This window comes from Elephas maximus, chromosome 9 (assembly GCF_024166365.1).
Source record: "Elephas maximus indicus isolate mEleMax1 chromosome 9, mEleMax1 primary haplotype, whole genome shotgun sequence".
Classification (NCBI taxonomy): Eukaryota; Metazoa; Chordata; class Mammalia; order Proboscidea; family Elephantidae; genus Elephas; species Elephas maximus.
In genome coordinates this window covers 16310433-16326226 of record NC_064827.1, presented here as the reverse complement: position 1 = coordinate 16326226, position 15794 = coordinate 16310433, and the positions used below count along the sequence as shown (strand labels likewise).

General features: G+C 38.0%; 1 protein-coding gene across 2 annotated transcripts in view; it reads right to left on the bottom strand.

Annotated features, from left to right (window-relative positions):
• UHRF2 (ubiquitin like with PHD and ring finger domains 2) overlaps nt 1-15794 on the bottom strand; it is a 95861-nt gene that overhangs the window by 39584 nt on the left and 40483 nt on the right. For both annotated transcript variants that reach the window (XM_049896784.1, XM_049896783.1), the window contains exon 4: nt 12703-12921. In XM_049896784.1, coding sequence (XP_049752741.1) covers nt 12703-12921 — 219 coding nt within the window. The remainder of the gene's footprint in view (nt 1-12702; nt 12922-15794) is intronic.

The following is a 15794-nucleotide window of genomic DNA, read 5'->3' as shown; positions in this document are numbered from 1 at the left end:
CCTCCCTAACCACAATGGTATAGTTTTGCCTGTGTTTTAAATTCTCAAATCTATAAATTCCCATATAATCTCTTTCTTTTTGCAATTTACTTGTTAAAGCAACGCCATCATTTGTATTACAGAGTTTTCCACAGTCTTGATTTTCGTATTTACATTCCTGTAGTATAGTTTAAACAGTTTTTCTGTCATCTGTATTTCCAATAAATTGGGACTTGAATCTGGAATTTTGTTATCGTTAGGTGCAGAAGTCAGCAAACCTCAATCCACTGCCTGTTTTTGTAAATAAAGTTTTTTTGGAACACAGTCACACCTACTCACGTATGTAATGTCTGTGGCTGTTTTCATGCTACAATGGCAGAGCTGAGTAGTTTTGACAGAGAGTATCCGGCCCCCAAATGCTAAATTATTTACTATCTGGCCCTTAACAACGGAAAAAAATTGCTAATCCTTGCTCTAGAAACATAATCAGATTCAGGTTTGTTTTTTAGTAAGACTTCATAGACTCTTTCCTTCAGGAGGCACCTAGTTATTCAGCTGTCTTTTCCTGTGATGACAGTAGCCGCTGATGCTCAATGTCTAGATCTACTAATTCACTGGGGATTGCAAATGTTGGTATTTCAATTCCATCATTCCCTTCTCATTTATTTGCTGGAATAACGCCACAGACAGAAACATGACTTCATCAATTATTTGGTTATCCAGTGGTACAGTTAACAGAACAAAGGCAGTTTAAATAATTTTGTTAGTAGTTTTTAAAAGAAATAGTTCTCTAACATCCTCCATAGCTAACTAATGAGTTTTTGAATTACTATGAACTCATGGATATATTCGATGTGTTTCAATCCACTGCAGTTATTTTCCTTCTTGCTGTTTCAACTGTCCCATCGTTTGCCAACAGGAGATTCCAGATGACTCAAAATCCTTAGTAATCTTTGTGGGCTTCTTTACTATCTGGTACGAGAAGTCTTACAGGTTCATCTTGTACATCCTCTGCACCTGGCCTGGAATTATTTTTCCAAGGAAATCTGGTTTCTTTTACAGGGAAATGATATTTCAAGACCACAATTTGGGCACTAGGAAAGCGTATTACAACCAGATTTCCAGGCTTTTACAGTGAATGAAGCTACAACATTTAAATATACACACTCACATCCCAAATACCTCATGAGTTCATACTAATACTTCCAGTTCAAATTCAGAACTAAAGGGTATTGACTTTTTTTTTAATTATACATCTGTTATCTCCTTTTTTCCTAACCAGAGAATTCTGGTTTTCAAGGGTACCAGGGATGTCCAAATTAGAATGCTACAAATACTCCTTTATCCCACATCACACATAAGACACTCTCACAAGGTTTACAGCCTTGGTAAGGTTTAGTCTTCCTGTTTTGCCCCAAGGAGCCGCAGCTGTCAACCAACAGCTTGATGTAACATGTGGAGCTACTCTACCAGTGATTCCAAAATCTCACGTTTGCCGTCGAAGACTGCTGACAATTCCACTGTGCTTTTTACTTGCAATTTTACCCTCCTAGTCCAGCAGAAGTTCAGGATTCAGCAAAAGTTTTGAGGAGAAAACAGGCCATATGCTAGAGGCCTCCCTGATATCTGCCAAAAGCTTTTCTGATTTCTGTCCCCTGCCTCAAGTGGCTCTCAAGATAGAGTCTGCAGATTGAGCAGATTCCTCAGGGCAAAAGCAACTACCAAAGTCAGCTAATCTTAGGTTCTTCCCTTTCCAGAGTCATAGCCCCTGTAACTCCTCGTGCCTCCTCATCAGCTCTCTCCTACTTTCAGACAGATGGTAACTGTATTTGATCTGGCTATTCTAGTCGTTTTGGGTAAGAGTGCTGGTCTACTGCCAGCTATTCTACTACTTCGAGGCAGAAGCCACTCACGTCCTTCTTTAAGTGCTTCAACAAGTGTTGAAAACACAAAACACAAAAATCTCTTTTTACCTGTTATCTCTCAATTTAGTTGAAGTCTTACCACAAACATTTCCTTAGCACAAAACTGATGAAGCCATGGATCACAATCAAAACATGTAAATAAATTATCGATTCACTCCAAGAAATACATTTCAAAAAAAGGGAAATGAAATACCATATTTCATTGAATCTAAGTAGCCAATAATTATAAAACGTATTATTTTAAGTACTACCAAAAAAAGAGAAATTGACCCGAAATGGGAAGGTCTAAGAAGCACCCCCCAAATACAGCTGAGACACACCAAATGAAAGTCAGCGACTATAAGACACAACATTAATTTTACCTAATTCCAAGAAAGAAAAAAGCATGAAATGAGGCATCTAAGAAGAAGCCTCAAATAAAGCTGAACACGAAAGGACTTCTTTACAGTTAAGGTAAACGGGAAATAAACTACCCTGTAGATGGAGGTAGAAAGTAAGCATGCTTGTTTCAATACTACCACTGGGCATACAGAGTTAAAAAGCATTCCCTGAGAATCGAGCCACAAACTCAACAGGCTTGGAGGTCAGAATTCACCCTATGTGTGGCGTGAAAAAAAAAGGAGTCCTGGTGACAAAGTGGTTAAACGCTCAGCTGCTAACCAAAAGCTCGGCAATTCGAACCAACCAGCTGCTCCATGAGAGAAAGATGTGGCAGTCTGCTTCGGTAAAGATTAAAAGCCTAGGAAATTCTATGGGCCAGTTCTACTCTGTCGTATGGTGTCACTGTCACGGATTAAACTGTGTTCCCCAAAAATATGTGTCAACTCGGTTAGTCCATGCTTCTCAGTATTGTGTGGTTGTCCTCCATTTTGTGATTGATATAATTTTCCTATGTGTTGTAAATCCCAATTTCTGCCTGTGGTCAATGAGGCAAGATTAGATTATATTCATGAGAATTAGGGTGGGATGTAACACCCTTGCTCAGGTGATCCAATGTAAAGGGAGTTTCCCTGGGATGTGGCCTGCACCACCTTTTATCTCTCGAGAGAGAAAAGGAAAGGGAAGTGAGCAGAGAGGGGGGACCTCATACCACCAAGAAAGCAACACCTGGAGCAGAGAAGCTCCTAGATCATGGAAAGACTGATGACAAAGACCTTCCCCTAGAGCCAACAGAGACAGCAAGGCTTCCACTGGAGCTGACGCTCTGAATTTGGCCTACTAGACTGAGAGGATAAATGTCTTTTTGTTAAAGCCATCCATCTGTGGTATTTCTGTTATAGCAGCACTAGGTAACTAAGACAGTTGCTATGAGTCGAAACTGATTCAACAGCAATGGGTTTTTTGTGGTCTAAAAAAACCTCAACCAGAGAAAATTTAATATAAAGATAAATGGCACTCCCAGGTGACTGACGGAAGCAAACTCAAATCTTCTCTGGAAGAACTCATCTTTGGTCAGTCTAATAGCAACTCTAAGATACATCTTGATTTCAGAGATATTAAAATATGAAAAGCTGTGCATCTCAGTATCTATGAAATATTGTATTTACTTAATATCCACTGTAACCAGTACCTAGAGCAGGGCCTGGCACATAGCAGCAAACAAAAATCAAGGCATTAACATTCCAGTAGTGCTAAGGCAGAATAATGTCCCCCCAAAGATGCCCAGGTCCTAATCTCTGGAACCTGTGAATATGTCACCTTACATGGCAAGTTAATGTAGATGTGATTAAGCTGAGTTGGGGAGATTATCTTGGCTGGGTCAATGAAATGACAAAGGTCCTCAAGAGTGGAACACGGAGGCAACAGAGAGTCAGATGTAGATGTGACTACAGCAGAAGAATGCTCTGAGAGATGCAATATGGCTGGCTTTGAAGATGAAGAAATGGGCCACGAGCCAGGGAATGTGGGAGGCCTCTAAAAAGCCCAACCTCTAGAAGCTGGAAAAGGCAAGGAAATGAATTCTCCCTTAGAGCACCCAGAAAGGAGCACCTCCCTGCAAACACCTTGATTTTAGCCCAGTAAAGCACATTTGAGACTTCTGACTTCCAGAATTGTAAAAGAGTAAACTGTTTAAGCCACCAAGTTTGTGGTAATTCGTTGCAGCAGCAATAGGAAAACAATATAAGTGGGATAAGAGAGACGTATGTCCAGTGTTAATAAATGCTGTAAAGAAAAATAAGTCAGGGTAAGAGGGAATTCCAGTAACCTATGTCTGGTGTGTCTGTGTGTGATTTTAAAAAGGGTGATTAAGAGTATTTCTGAGGTGACATTTGAGCACAGAACTGAAACAAGAGCAAGCCAAACAGATATCTGTGTGAGGCAGACCAGAAAGAGGAAATACCAAGTGTAAAGGCCCTGAGGCAGGAGCATGTTTGAATGCTTAAGCAACAGCAAGGAGGCCAGTACAGTTGAAGCACTGTGAGCTTTGAGGTATAACTTGTATTCTGTAAGAATGGTATATTAAATGATAAGAATATCACTTAGATTTCATGATAAGACAGGTGTGGATAAAATTTTGTAAATAAATGAAACCCCATAAAAATGACACTGAAAATAAAGTATAGCTATAGCTTTAATAAAGGTATATAAATTATCTTCTTGCCATAGGATTCAAATTCTACTTATGAATATCTAACCTAGTATTAACTCCACATGGTAGTAAACACAATATATGTTACAACAGGAAGTGAACAAAATACTTTGAAAAACATAAATTAAACTCTGAACTTCTGTTTTTAATTTTCTTCAAAGTGAAAAAAGAAATATAAGATGACAATTTAAAAACAGAATTTGGGAACTATATTAGATCAGCATATTCACTTTTTGGTACTCATAAATTAAAAAGACAAATAAGCAGGGACTTTAATCCCAAATTCCCCTATCAAATCTCCAAGGCAGATTAAAAATCATGTCCTGTATTTGCTTCTTCCTTTGCGCCTTCAATGCAATAGAGAGGACCAAGGCTGGAAGTTAGTTTGTTGCAAAAGTCTAATAAAACTGATAAACCTCTGGTGAGACTGATCAAAAGGTCAAAAAGTAAATTCAAGAAGAAAAAGGAGCATCACAACAAATACTGCAGACGTTAAAAAGATGAGACCACTAAACATCTTTATGCCAATAAATTTGAAAATTTAGACAAAATTAACAAATTTCTAGAAAATTAAATTCTATTTCAAGAAGAAACAGAAAATCTGAATAGTCCTATGACCATTAAAGAAATGCATCAATAATGAACTTCCCAGCCCCAGATGACTTCACTGAGGAGGTCTACCGAACATTCAAGTACACAAAACTCTACCCTGAGATAGAAAAAGAATATTCCACGAAATTATTTTATGGAACTAGTGTAATTTGCAAATGACAGTTAAGACAGGAAAACTAACCTGCAAATTTTACTCATTAACACAAATGCAAAAATCCTACATAAAATTGGCAAACCGTATCTGGATATGCATATGTATGCATATACATTAAGAAACAACAACACATCAAAATAGAAATGCATGGTAGGTTTTTTTAAATAAAGAAAAAAGTTATATTAAGATACTAAAGGAAAAAAACATTATCTCAATAGATACAGAAAACATACCTAATAAAATTCAAAATCAATGATTAAAAAAAAACTCAAACTAGTAATAGAAGAGAAGGTGTATCTACAAAATAAATGTAACAAACATTACAAGTATTGATGGAATTCTGAAAGTTTTCTCTTGGAGGTCCAGGGGAAAAAGAGCTGCCTGCTATTGCCACTTCTTTTCAACAGCATCCTGAAGGGCCCAGGCGGTGATTTAAGACAAGAGGAAGAAACCAAAGATAACAGAAGAGGCAAAACAAAAATGTCATAATTCACAGGGGATGATTATAATTATAAAAATTCCAAAACAATCTACATGTAAATGAAAATTAAGTTTAGTAAGGCTACTGGATCCAAGATCCAAGGTTACTCATATTCCTATATACAGTAACAGAGAGAAATGAAACAGCACTTAAAATAACTACAAGTGGTACCTAAAGTTAAAAAAGGAAAATGGACGCATGTAAGACTGCAGGAGAGAATTACACCAGGTTGAATCCTATAAAATTGCCAACACTGAAATATTTTCATCCCACAAAACCAGCTATTTCATGATTAAACCCAACAAAAAGAGAAGAGGGAATTTCTGTCTAAAATTTAATCAACCGTGAAAAAATACGTATATAATCCTCTTTTTTTTTTTTTTAATTTAAAACTGTGAGTATCTAGGATAAACTTAATACTGAACATTTAAATTGATAATTAATAAATAAAGGAAAGCACTGCGACACCAAAAGAGAGAGAAGAACCTAAATGAATGGAGATAAATCCCATTCATGGATTAGATTCAATACAATACCTAACAAATGCCCAACAGGTTTTTATGTGGAAATTACCAAGATGATGGGGAAAATGCAAATGAAAGTACACAGTGCCAAGAACAGATAAGACCTCCTTGAAGAACACGGGAGGATGACCTGCTCTGCCAGATTATGAACGTGTGGAACTGATATGAGGATACAGAAAACAGACCAACAGTACAGAACAGACCAGAAGGAAGCAGTGACTGCACAGAGATACTTGATGTCACAGAGGTGATACTGAAGCTGGGGCGGCAGGGGGAGGCTTTTAAAAAGAGTCCTGGGAAAAAATGATTGTCCATCTGTATGGAGTTAAATTAGACCCTTATCTCATATGATATGCAAAAGTCTACTCCAAGAGGATTAAAGACCTAAAGAAAGGCAAAAGCACAAAACTTTTCGAAAGTAATGAAGGAAAATATCTTCATGAACTCTAGAAACGGAAACATTTCTTAAGAGAGACATAGAAAGTACAAGCATGGGGGGAAAAAACAGATAAATTCAACTACATTAAAGTTAAGAAAACTCCTATTCTAACAGCAAAAAGAGAAAAAATAAGCCATAGAATTGGAGACTTTTTTTTTTTTTTGCCTCATATAACTGACATGGGTCTAGTCTCCCCAGTAAGAACTCCAAGAAACCAGTAAGTCAAGACTATCCAATGAAGAAAAAAAAAAAAAAACAAAAAAAACCCACTAACATTTAGAATAGGGTCCTCACAAAAGATGCCCAATCTGTCAGTAAACAAATGAAAAGGCTCTTAACCTCATTAGTAGTCAGGGAAATGCATATTGAAGCCACAGTGACATGCTACTTTATATCATACACCCACCTGATAAGCAAAAACTAAAACAAAAGTAAGTGTGGATAAGGATGCGGAGCAACGGGATGGGATGGCTCATACTGCTGGGGCGGTGCGGTCTAGTACAGCCGTTTGCAAAGTCTTTGGTCCTATACTAAAGCTGAAGATGTGCATGTCCTACACCCAGCGATTCTACCCTTATGCACATATGCACCAGGACACGTGAACAAGAACATCATGGCAGCACTGTTCATAACAGCCCCAAACTGGAAACAACTGAAATGTCCATCCACGGTGGCAGGCACTTAGATCTTCATCCTGATTATCTATCCACTCTTTCTAGCGAGAAGAAACAATTTCTAATCATGCGAAAACTTCCCATCTACAAGTCATACTGCTTCCTGTTTGGCTGCTGTGTACCTAATACTTCTAAGAACTTAAATGACAGAGAACACAATACTTTACAGGATAGGGTGTTTTACTGTTGGGAGAGCTATCACATAATTGTTCTCACTATTGAACCATTAGTTGCCTACCTATAATTTCTGCTGGATCTAGTCCCTTAAAAAGCCAGGGGTGCTGCACTATAGCAGCATTTCAGAATCACTTTGGGAAATATTTTCAAAATACAAGCTTTTACCTACCTTAGTGCAATGAGTACTAGTATCTTGCCCTTTGTGTATACATGCTTTTTTAATACTTTCTACACTCAAGTACCACCACGCATCTATCAGTTTGTTATACTGTGGTGGCTTGTGTGTTGCTATGATGCTGGAAGCTACGCCACTGGTATTTCAAATACTAGCAGGGTCACCCATGGTGGATAGGTTTCAGTGGAGCTTCCAGACTGAGAGAGACCAGGAAGAAGCACCTGGCGGTCTGCTTCTGAAAAAATTGGTAAGTGAAAACCTTATGAACAGCACTGGAAGATTGATATAGTGTTGAAAGATGAGCCCCTCAGGTTGGAAGGCACTCAAAATATGACAAGGGAAGAGCTAACTCCTCAAAGTAGAGCTTACTTTAATGACATGGATGGAGTCAAGCTTTCAGAACCTTCATTTGCTGATGTGGCATGACTGAAAATGAGAAGAAACAGCTGCAACCACACATTAATAATAATTAATGTAATAATATTACATTAATAATAGGAATGTAGAATGTATGAAGTATGAATCTAGAAAAGCTGAACTCATCTAAAACGAAATGGAATGCGTAGAGACTGCTATCCTAGGCATTAGTGAGCTAAAATGGACTAGTATTGGCCACTGTGAATCAGACAATCATACAGTCTACTATGCCAGGAATGACAAACTAAAGAGGAAAAGCAATGCGTTCACTACCAAAAAGGACTTCTCAAGACCTGTCCGAAAGTATAACACTGTCAGCCGTAGGATAATATCCATACGCCTACAAGTAAAACCAGTTAACACGGCTATTAATCAAATTTAAGCACCAAACACTAAGGCCAAAGATGAAGAAACTGAAGATTTTTACCGACTTCTGCAATCTGAAATTGATCAGTCAAGATGCACTGATAAGTACTGATGACTCGAATGCAAGTTGGAAACAAAGAAAAAGGATCAGTAGTTGGAAGATACTGCCTTGATGACAGAAACCATGCTGGAGATCACATGACAGAATTTTGGAAGACCAATGGCTTCATTACAAATGCCGTTTTTTAACAACATCAACAGCGACTACACACACGAAACTTGCCAGATGAAATACACAAGAATCAAATCAACTACATCTGTGGTAAGAGACGATGAAGAAGCTCAATATCATCAGTCAGAACAAGGCCGGGGTCAACTGCGGAACAGACCACCAACTGCTCATATGCAAGTTCAAGTCGAAGCTGAAGAAAATTAGAACAAGTCCATGAGAGCCAAAATATGACCTTGAGTATATCTCACCTGAATTTAGAGACCATTTCAAGAACAGATTTGATGCACCGAACACTAATGACTGAAGACCAGGGGAGTTGTGGAAGGACATCAATACATGAAGAAAGCAAGAGGCCATTAAAAAGACAGGAAAGATAGAAAAGACCAAAATGGATTTTAAAAGAGACTCCGAAACTTGCTCTTGAACGTAGAATAGCTAAAGCAAACAGCAGAAATGATGACGTAAAAGAGCTGAACAGAAGATTTCAAAGGGCAGCTCGAGAAGACAAAGTATTATATTGACATGTGCAAAGACCTGGAGTTAGAAAAGCAAAAGGGAAGAACATGTTCAGCATTTTTCAGGCTGAAAGAACTAAAGAAAAAATTAAATCCTCAAGTTGCAATATTGAAGGATTCTGGAGGGAAAATACTGAATGACACAGGAAGCATCAAAAGAAGAAGGAATGAATACACAGAATCACTGTATCAAAAAGAACTGGTCAACATTCAACCACTTCAGAAGGTAGCACATGATCAAGAACTGATGGTACTGAAAGAAGAAGTCCAAACTGCACTGAAGGCATTGGTGAAAAACAATGCTCCAGGAATCGATGGAATACCAGCTAAGATGTTTCAACAAACAGATGCAGAGTTGGAGGTACTCACTTGTCTATGCCAAGAATTTTGGAAAACAACTACCTGGCCGACCACCTGGAAGAGATCCGTATTTGTATTGTGCCCATTCCAAAGAAAGCTGATCCAACAGAATGTGGAAATTATCAAACGATATCATTAACATCACATGTAAGTAAAATTTGGCTGAAGATCATTCAAAAGCAGCTGAAGCAATACATCAACAGGGAATTGTCAGAAATTCAAGCTGGATTCAGAAACGGACACAGGACGAGGGACATCATTGCTGATGTCAGATGGATCTTAGCTGAAAGCAGACAATACCAGGAAGATGCTTACCTGTGTTTTACTGACTATGCAAAGGCATTCGACTGTGTGAATCATAACAAATTATGGATAACACTGTGAAGAATGGGAATTCCAGAACACTTAACTGTGCTCATGAGGAACCTGTACATAAACCAAGAGGCAGTCGCTTGAACAGAACAAGGAGATATTGCATGGTTTAAAGTCAAGAAAGGTGTGCATGAGGGTTGTAGCCTTTCACCATACTTATTCAATCTGTACGCTGAACACATAATTCGAGAAGCTGGGTTATATGAAGAACATGGCATCAGCACTGGAGGAAGGCTCATTAACAACCTGCAATATACCAATGACACTAGCTTGCTTGCTGAAAGTCAAGATATCTTGAAGCACTTACTGATGAAGATCAAAGACTACAGTCTTCAGTATGGACTGCACCTCAACATAAAGAAAACTAAAATCCTCACATGTGGACCAATAAGCAACATCATGATAAATGGAGAAAAGATTGAAGTTGTCAAGAATTTCATTTTACTTGGATCCACAATTAATGCCCATGGAAGCAGCGGTCAAGGAAACAACTGGCACATTGCATTGGGCAATCTGCTGCAAAAGACCCTTTTTTAAAGTGTTGAAAAGCACAGATGTCACTTTAAGGACTAAGGTGCACCTGACCCAAGCTATGGTGTTTTCAATCACCTCATATGCACGTGAAAGCTGGACAATGAATAAGCAAGACTGAAGAAGAATTGATACCTTTGAATTATGGTGCTAGTGAAGAATACTGACTATACCATGGACTCCCAGAAGAATGAACTGATTTGTCTCAGAAGAAGTATAGCCAAAACGTTCCTTAGAAGAAAGGATGTCTGATGTACTTTGGACATGTTATCAGAAGGGACTAGGTTCATGGAGAAGGACATCATGCTTGGGTAAATAGAGGGCCAGTGAAAAAGAGGACGACCCTCAACAAGATGGACTGGCATAGTGGCTACAAGAATGGGCTCAAACACAGCAACAATTATGAGGATGGTGCAGAACCGGGCAGTGTTTCATTCTGTTGTACATAGGGTCGCTAGGAGTTGGAATAGACTTGACAGCACCTAACAACACACTCAAGTACGTTAAAAGGTTCCCTATATGGCTAATTTATTTATATGCTTTGTCTTTTCATCACCATGATTTGTATCCATGTCAGAATTTCAAATCATTAAGAAGTCTGTAATTGAGCTACATTCTTAGACTAGAGCAAGAGAAGTACCTTTGTTTGTAGAAAGTTCTAAAATTTGTTTTTTAAAATATAAGCTATTTTTAGCATCTTACAATTCTTCTTTACCTCCAGGGTGAATAAACATATTCTGTAAAGGGTCAGAAAGTAAATGGTTTAGTCTTTGCAGACCAAATGGTCTCAGTCGCCAACTACCCAACAATACTGTTGAGCATGAAAGCAGTCTTACATGATACATAAACAAATGGGCATGGCTGTGTCCCAATAAAACATTATTTACAAAAATAATATGCAACCTGCAAGCTGCAGTCGGCTGACCTTTGCTTTAAATTATTTTTAACCATATGCCGACGTTCATTCCCCAATATGTCATCTTCATGACACTAGTAATCCAGCTAGCCAGTACCTGGCAAGAATGTTAGTTTGGCTGCTTCTCTTACGTAAAAGAAAACTGTCAGGACCATTCTAGAATTCTCAATGCTCAACACAACAAATGTACTTCTAAGAATAAATAGTAAAGAAAAGAAATGCTACAAAGATGCATATACGAGGATGTTTACTGAAACATTACATGTAACAAAGAACTAAACTGAGATTTTCTTTCTTTAAAAGTAAATCTGTGACTATTTAGCCAATAAACTCTATTCAGAAGAATGTGACACAAAAAATAGTGACAATATTTTTCTAGGTGAAAAAAGGTATCTGTGAAACAATGCATATAGTATTATACCACTTGAGGCGAAAGTCTAAACATATTTCTTAAAGAATTAATGATGGTAACACTTGAGTGATTTGGTGTATCAGCTGGCTTTTTGGATTTGGAATTCACTTCACTGAGCTTGTTAAATTCTGCCAAGTTGAAGAAAATGGTTGTGAAGGAAAATTTCAGCTACTGTTAGAAGTCTGGCAGATAGCTAACTGGTTAGATAGACATACTATTATACCAACATAGACCCCTATAAGAATTACAGCTATTAAAATGCCTTTGGGTGAACACTTGAGGCTATGTTGGCATCTCTGCCTGGAGGAGAGATGAGTGGGTAGAGGAAGTTAGAAGCTGGTGAAATGGACACGAAATGAGAGAGTAGAGGGAGGGAGCAGGCTGTCTCATTACAGGGAGAGCGATTGGGAGTATGTAGCAAGGTGTATATAAGTTTTTGTGTGAGAGACTGACTTGATTTGTAAACTTTCACTTAAAGCACAATAAAAATTAAAAAATAAAAAGAAAACAGGAATGGATTCCTATATCCATTTTTCTAATAAAATGCCGTTGGATATAAACTTTGTCAAATCTGTAAGAACTCTGTGAAGTAAGCATTTCTCCAAAAATACTCACTTATTTCCAAGATGCTCCCAAAGAACAGCTCCAACCTTAAAGTAGCGTCAGAGATTTCAGTGCCGTTCTTAATTAAAATTTCTCAAGACTTCATAAAAAAGTTCTCCCTCAGTAAAGAACATTCCATCCCCCATAAATTCCATCTTGTTACTAAGGGACACGAGCTTAATACCTAAAAATGACATCCCTTGTTTAATTCAGTAGTTAAATGTCATTATCAGTGAAGAGAATCTTACCCAAGAAAAATTTTCACACGAAGTTCTCTTTTGGTCCTTGAAATTGTCTTCAGTGTGGTAATTTCTGCATCAAACCAAAATCCTCTTTCTCCAGGACTTTCTACATTATAGTTAACCATTACCACATCACCAACATTTAGTTCATTCCATTTCAAAGTGGTTCTAGCTCGTGGGCGAAGATCCTTGACATTCATCTCTAGAGTACCACTTTCTGGATATCTGAGGAAGGAGAAAGAGAACCACAGAACATTCTTATGATTACTGCCAAAGAACACTAAAATTAGAAGCAACATATACAAAAACCTAATTTTCAGGGTTAACCACCTAGATATAGAATAAGAGAAAAAGTAAAACAAGTTTCAACTTTCTTTAATAAAAGGTGTACTTTATGTCAGCCTCTCCCCTGTACTGTGATGTCAATGGGTTGGTTTCTGAAGTGTGAGATGTGGCTTGTAGAGTGCCAAGCAAACATTTATCCCTATGTTTAGGAACCACCATCTTATTTACTTTGAGAGGGCTATATGTGATTTCTCTAAAACACACAATAAGTAAGCTATCTGTTCGGGCAAGTAATATTGTTGTAATCCGGATATTCTGAATGACAGATCGTACATTCTTCTTTATAGCACTTAAAAGTAAATGATATATATTCATGACTTTAATTCCAGAGTAAAATAATGCTTAGAAAAGTCTTAGGAAGGCATTCTTTTCTAGCACGGGGGAGGTGTCGTACGCTGCTGAGTCAATTCTGATTCGTAATGATTCTGTAGGACAGAGTAGAACTGCCCCATAGGGTTTCCTAGGCTGTAATTTTTATGGGAGCAGATTGCCAGGTCTTTCCTCCTATGAAGCTGCTAGGTGGGTTCAAATTGCTGACTTTCCTGTTAGCAGCTCAGTGCTTAACCACTGGACCACCAGGCTCCTTTCAGGGGAGGCACGGGTAGGTAAAAACACACGTTCACCTTGTTCTCCATTTTCTTAACAAAGTTGAAGAATTATTTTAATAGGATTAGATGTTGACCTCTTCCTGAACTGGCAAACAGTTAATCAAGTTCTGCCATCTGACAATAGCCTCCATTTTCCCAAGAAGAGAAAGATAGATTCTAGTTCTTTCATGTAGTCAGCTCCCTACTAATGGCAAGAAAACAGAATTTTATATGTACCAGAAAGTGGGACTATGTGAAAGAATTCTAGCAGAATTTTGATTTTATTCATATTTCTAAAGGTAAGCTTGACATAAACGTAAACCTGACCCGAATTTAAAGCTTTCGAAGGTTCCTCAATTTTAGGCCTACTTGGTCTCATCAAGCCAAAGGCACCGGTATAACAGTCCACATTTGGTTTCTACAAAATTCAGATCAGCCACCTTTATGTACTGCTAGGTGGTAGAGAAATAAAGCAATGAGAACACCTGGCAATGAGAACAGGTAGTTCCCACTTTGAAAAGCTCAGTCTACTGGGAGAGGTCAGACTACAGCAGTGGTTCCGAAAGCAGCAACAGCAGCATCTGGGAACGTGTTAGAAATGCAAATTCTAGGGCCCCACTCCAGACCTAATGAGTCTGAAACTCTGGGGATGAGGCCCAGCAATCTGCATTTTCACAAACCCTCTTGATGATTCTGATGCGTGCTCAAGTTCGAGAGCCCACTGTGCTGCAGGAATGCCAGAATAATTAAATAGTGCACCCTAGTGTGAAACACCATTATGAACCTACAAACCAAGGTAAGAGTGGTCTTCTCAGGATAAAAGTGGATCCGAAGTTGGAAGCAGTTCTAGTGGTTGGCCTTGGTTCTTAAGGCATACCCCATTCATTTAGAATAAATGCAGATTAATTCTGTGTGCACTCTTTAGCTAATCAACCCATTTAATCAAATCTCTTCAAGTTTTAGTTAATTTAAAAAAAAAAAATCTCAGGATTGGCAAGAGGCCTCAGAGACTATCTGGTCCATTTACCACTCAGTGCCATAATTCTCTTCCCCAGCAAGCCGTCCAAACAACCATCCAACCTCTATTCAAAAATATGTTCTATTTCCAGCCTGTCTGGGATAGATTTCCAATTTAGCTTCTTGCTACTGCGTGTCCTTGGGAAATTTACTAAACCTCTCTACAACTATTTCTCATCTGTAAAATGTACCTAATGGTAACTACACCTCATACAGTTGCTTTGAGAACTAAAATAAGACGACTTGTGAAGTGTTTGAAAGAGTACCTGATGGGGTAAACTGACAAGTACCAAGTCAGGTCTAAGGTTCTCCTTTTCTCCCTCTTTTTTAACCCCTCTTTTTAATGACTAACCTAAATTTAGGAGTCACTAGCTCAACATTTTGTGTTTATGCGCTCATGCTGTTTCACACTGGCTTGGACAGAAAAATAACCAACATTTTTCCCAACCTATAAAAGGAAGACGTTAAATTAGCTCTCTAAGGGCTTTTCTAGTTCTCAAGTTGTGAATTCGTTTCCTGCCTCAAAATTCTTAAGGTCTCGTAAGACAGAAACCAGTCTATTTTAGATGAAGAATTCTCAGCTGTAATGTGAAAAGTACATTTGGACATTATGGCATTATCATTCTCTATGTTTATTTATAATACAGTAAAAGAAAAAAAAGCATATTTCATTGGCAAAAAATATTCTCCAAGTGTCTAAGTTTGTCAAAATTAGATAACCAGAATGGAAATATTTTGAACAAAGCTGTATATTAAATTGTATATTAAATCATGTTCATAGGCGGTGAGAAGGCAAAACAAATCATTCTATACAAAGCAAGAGAATTTAAGCTCTATTTATACGGAAACTCAATTTGTACAATTTTAGAACAGAATTATAAATTGTTATAGCACAGTAATACGCTACATCTATAAAAGATGTTGCTGTTCGGTGCTGTCAAGTTGGTTCTGACTCACAGTGACCTTATGTACAACAGAACAGAACACTGCCTGGTCCTGTGCCATCCTCACAATTGTTGTTATGCTTGAGCTCACTGTTGCAGCTACTGTGTCAATCCATCTTTTGAGTGCCTTCCAACAAGAAGGGTTCATCTTCCAGCACTGTATCAGACAATGTTCTGCTACGATTCCTAAGGTTTTCATGGGCTA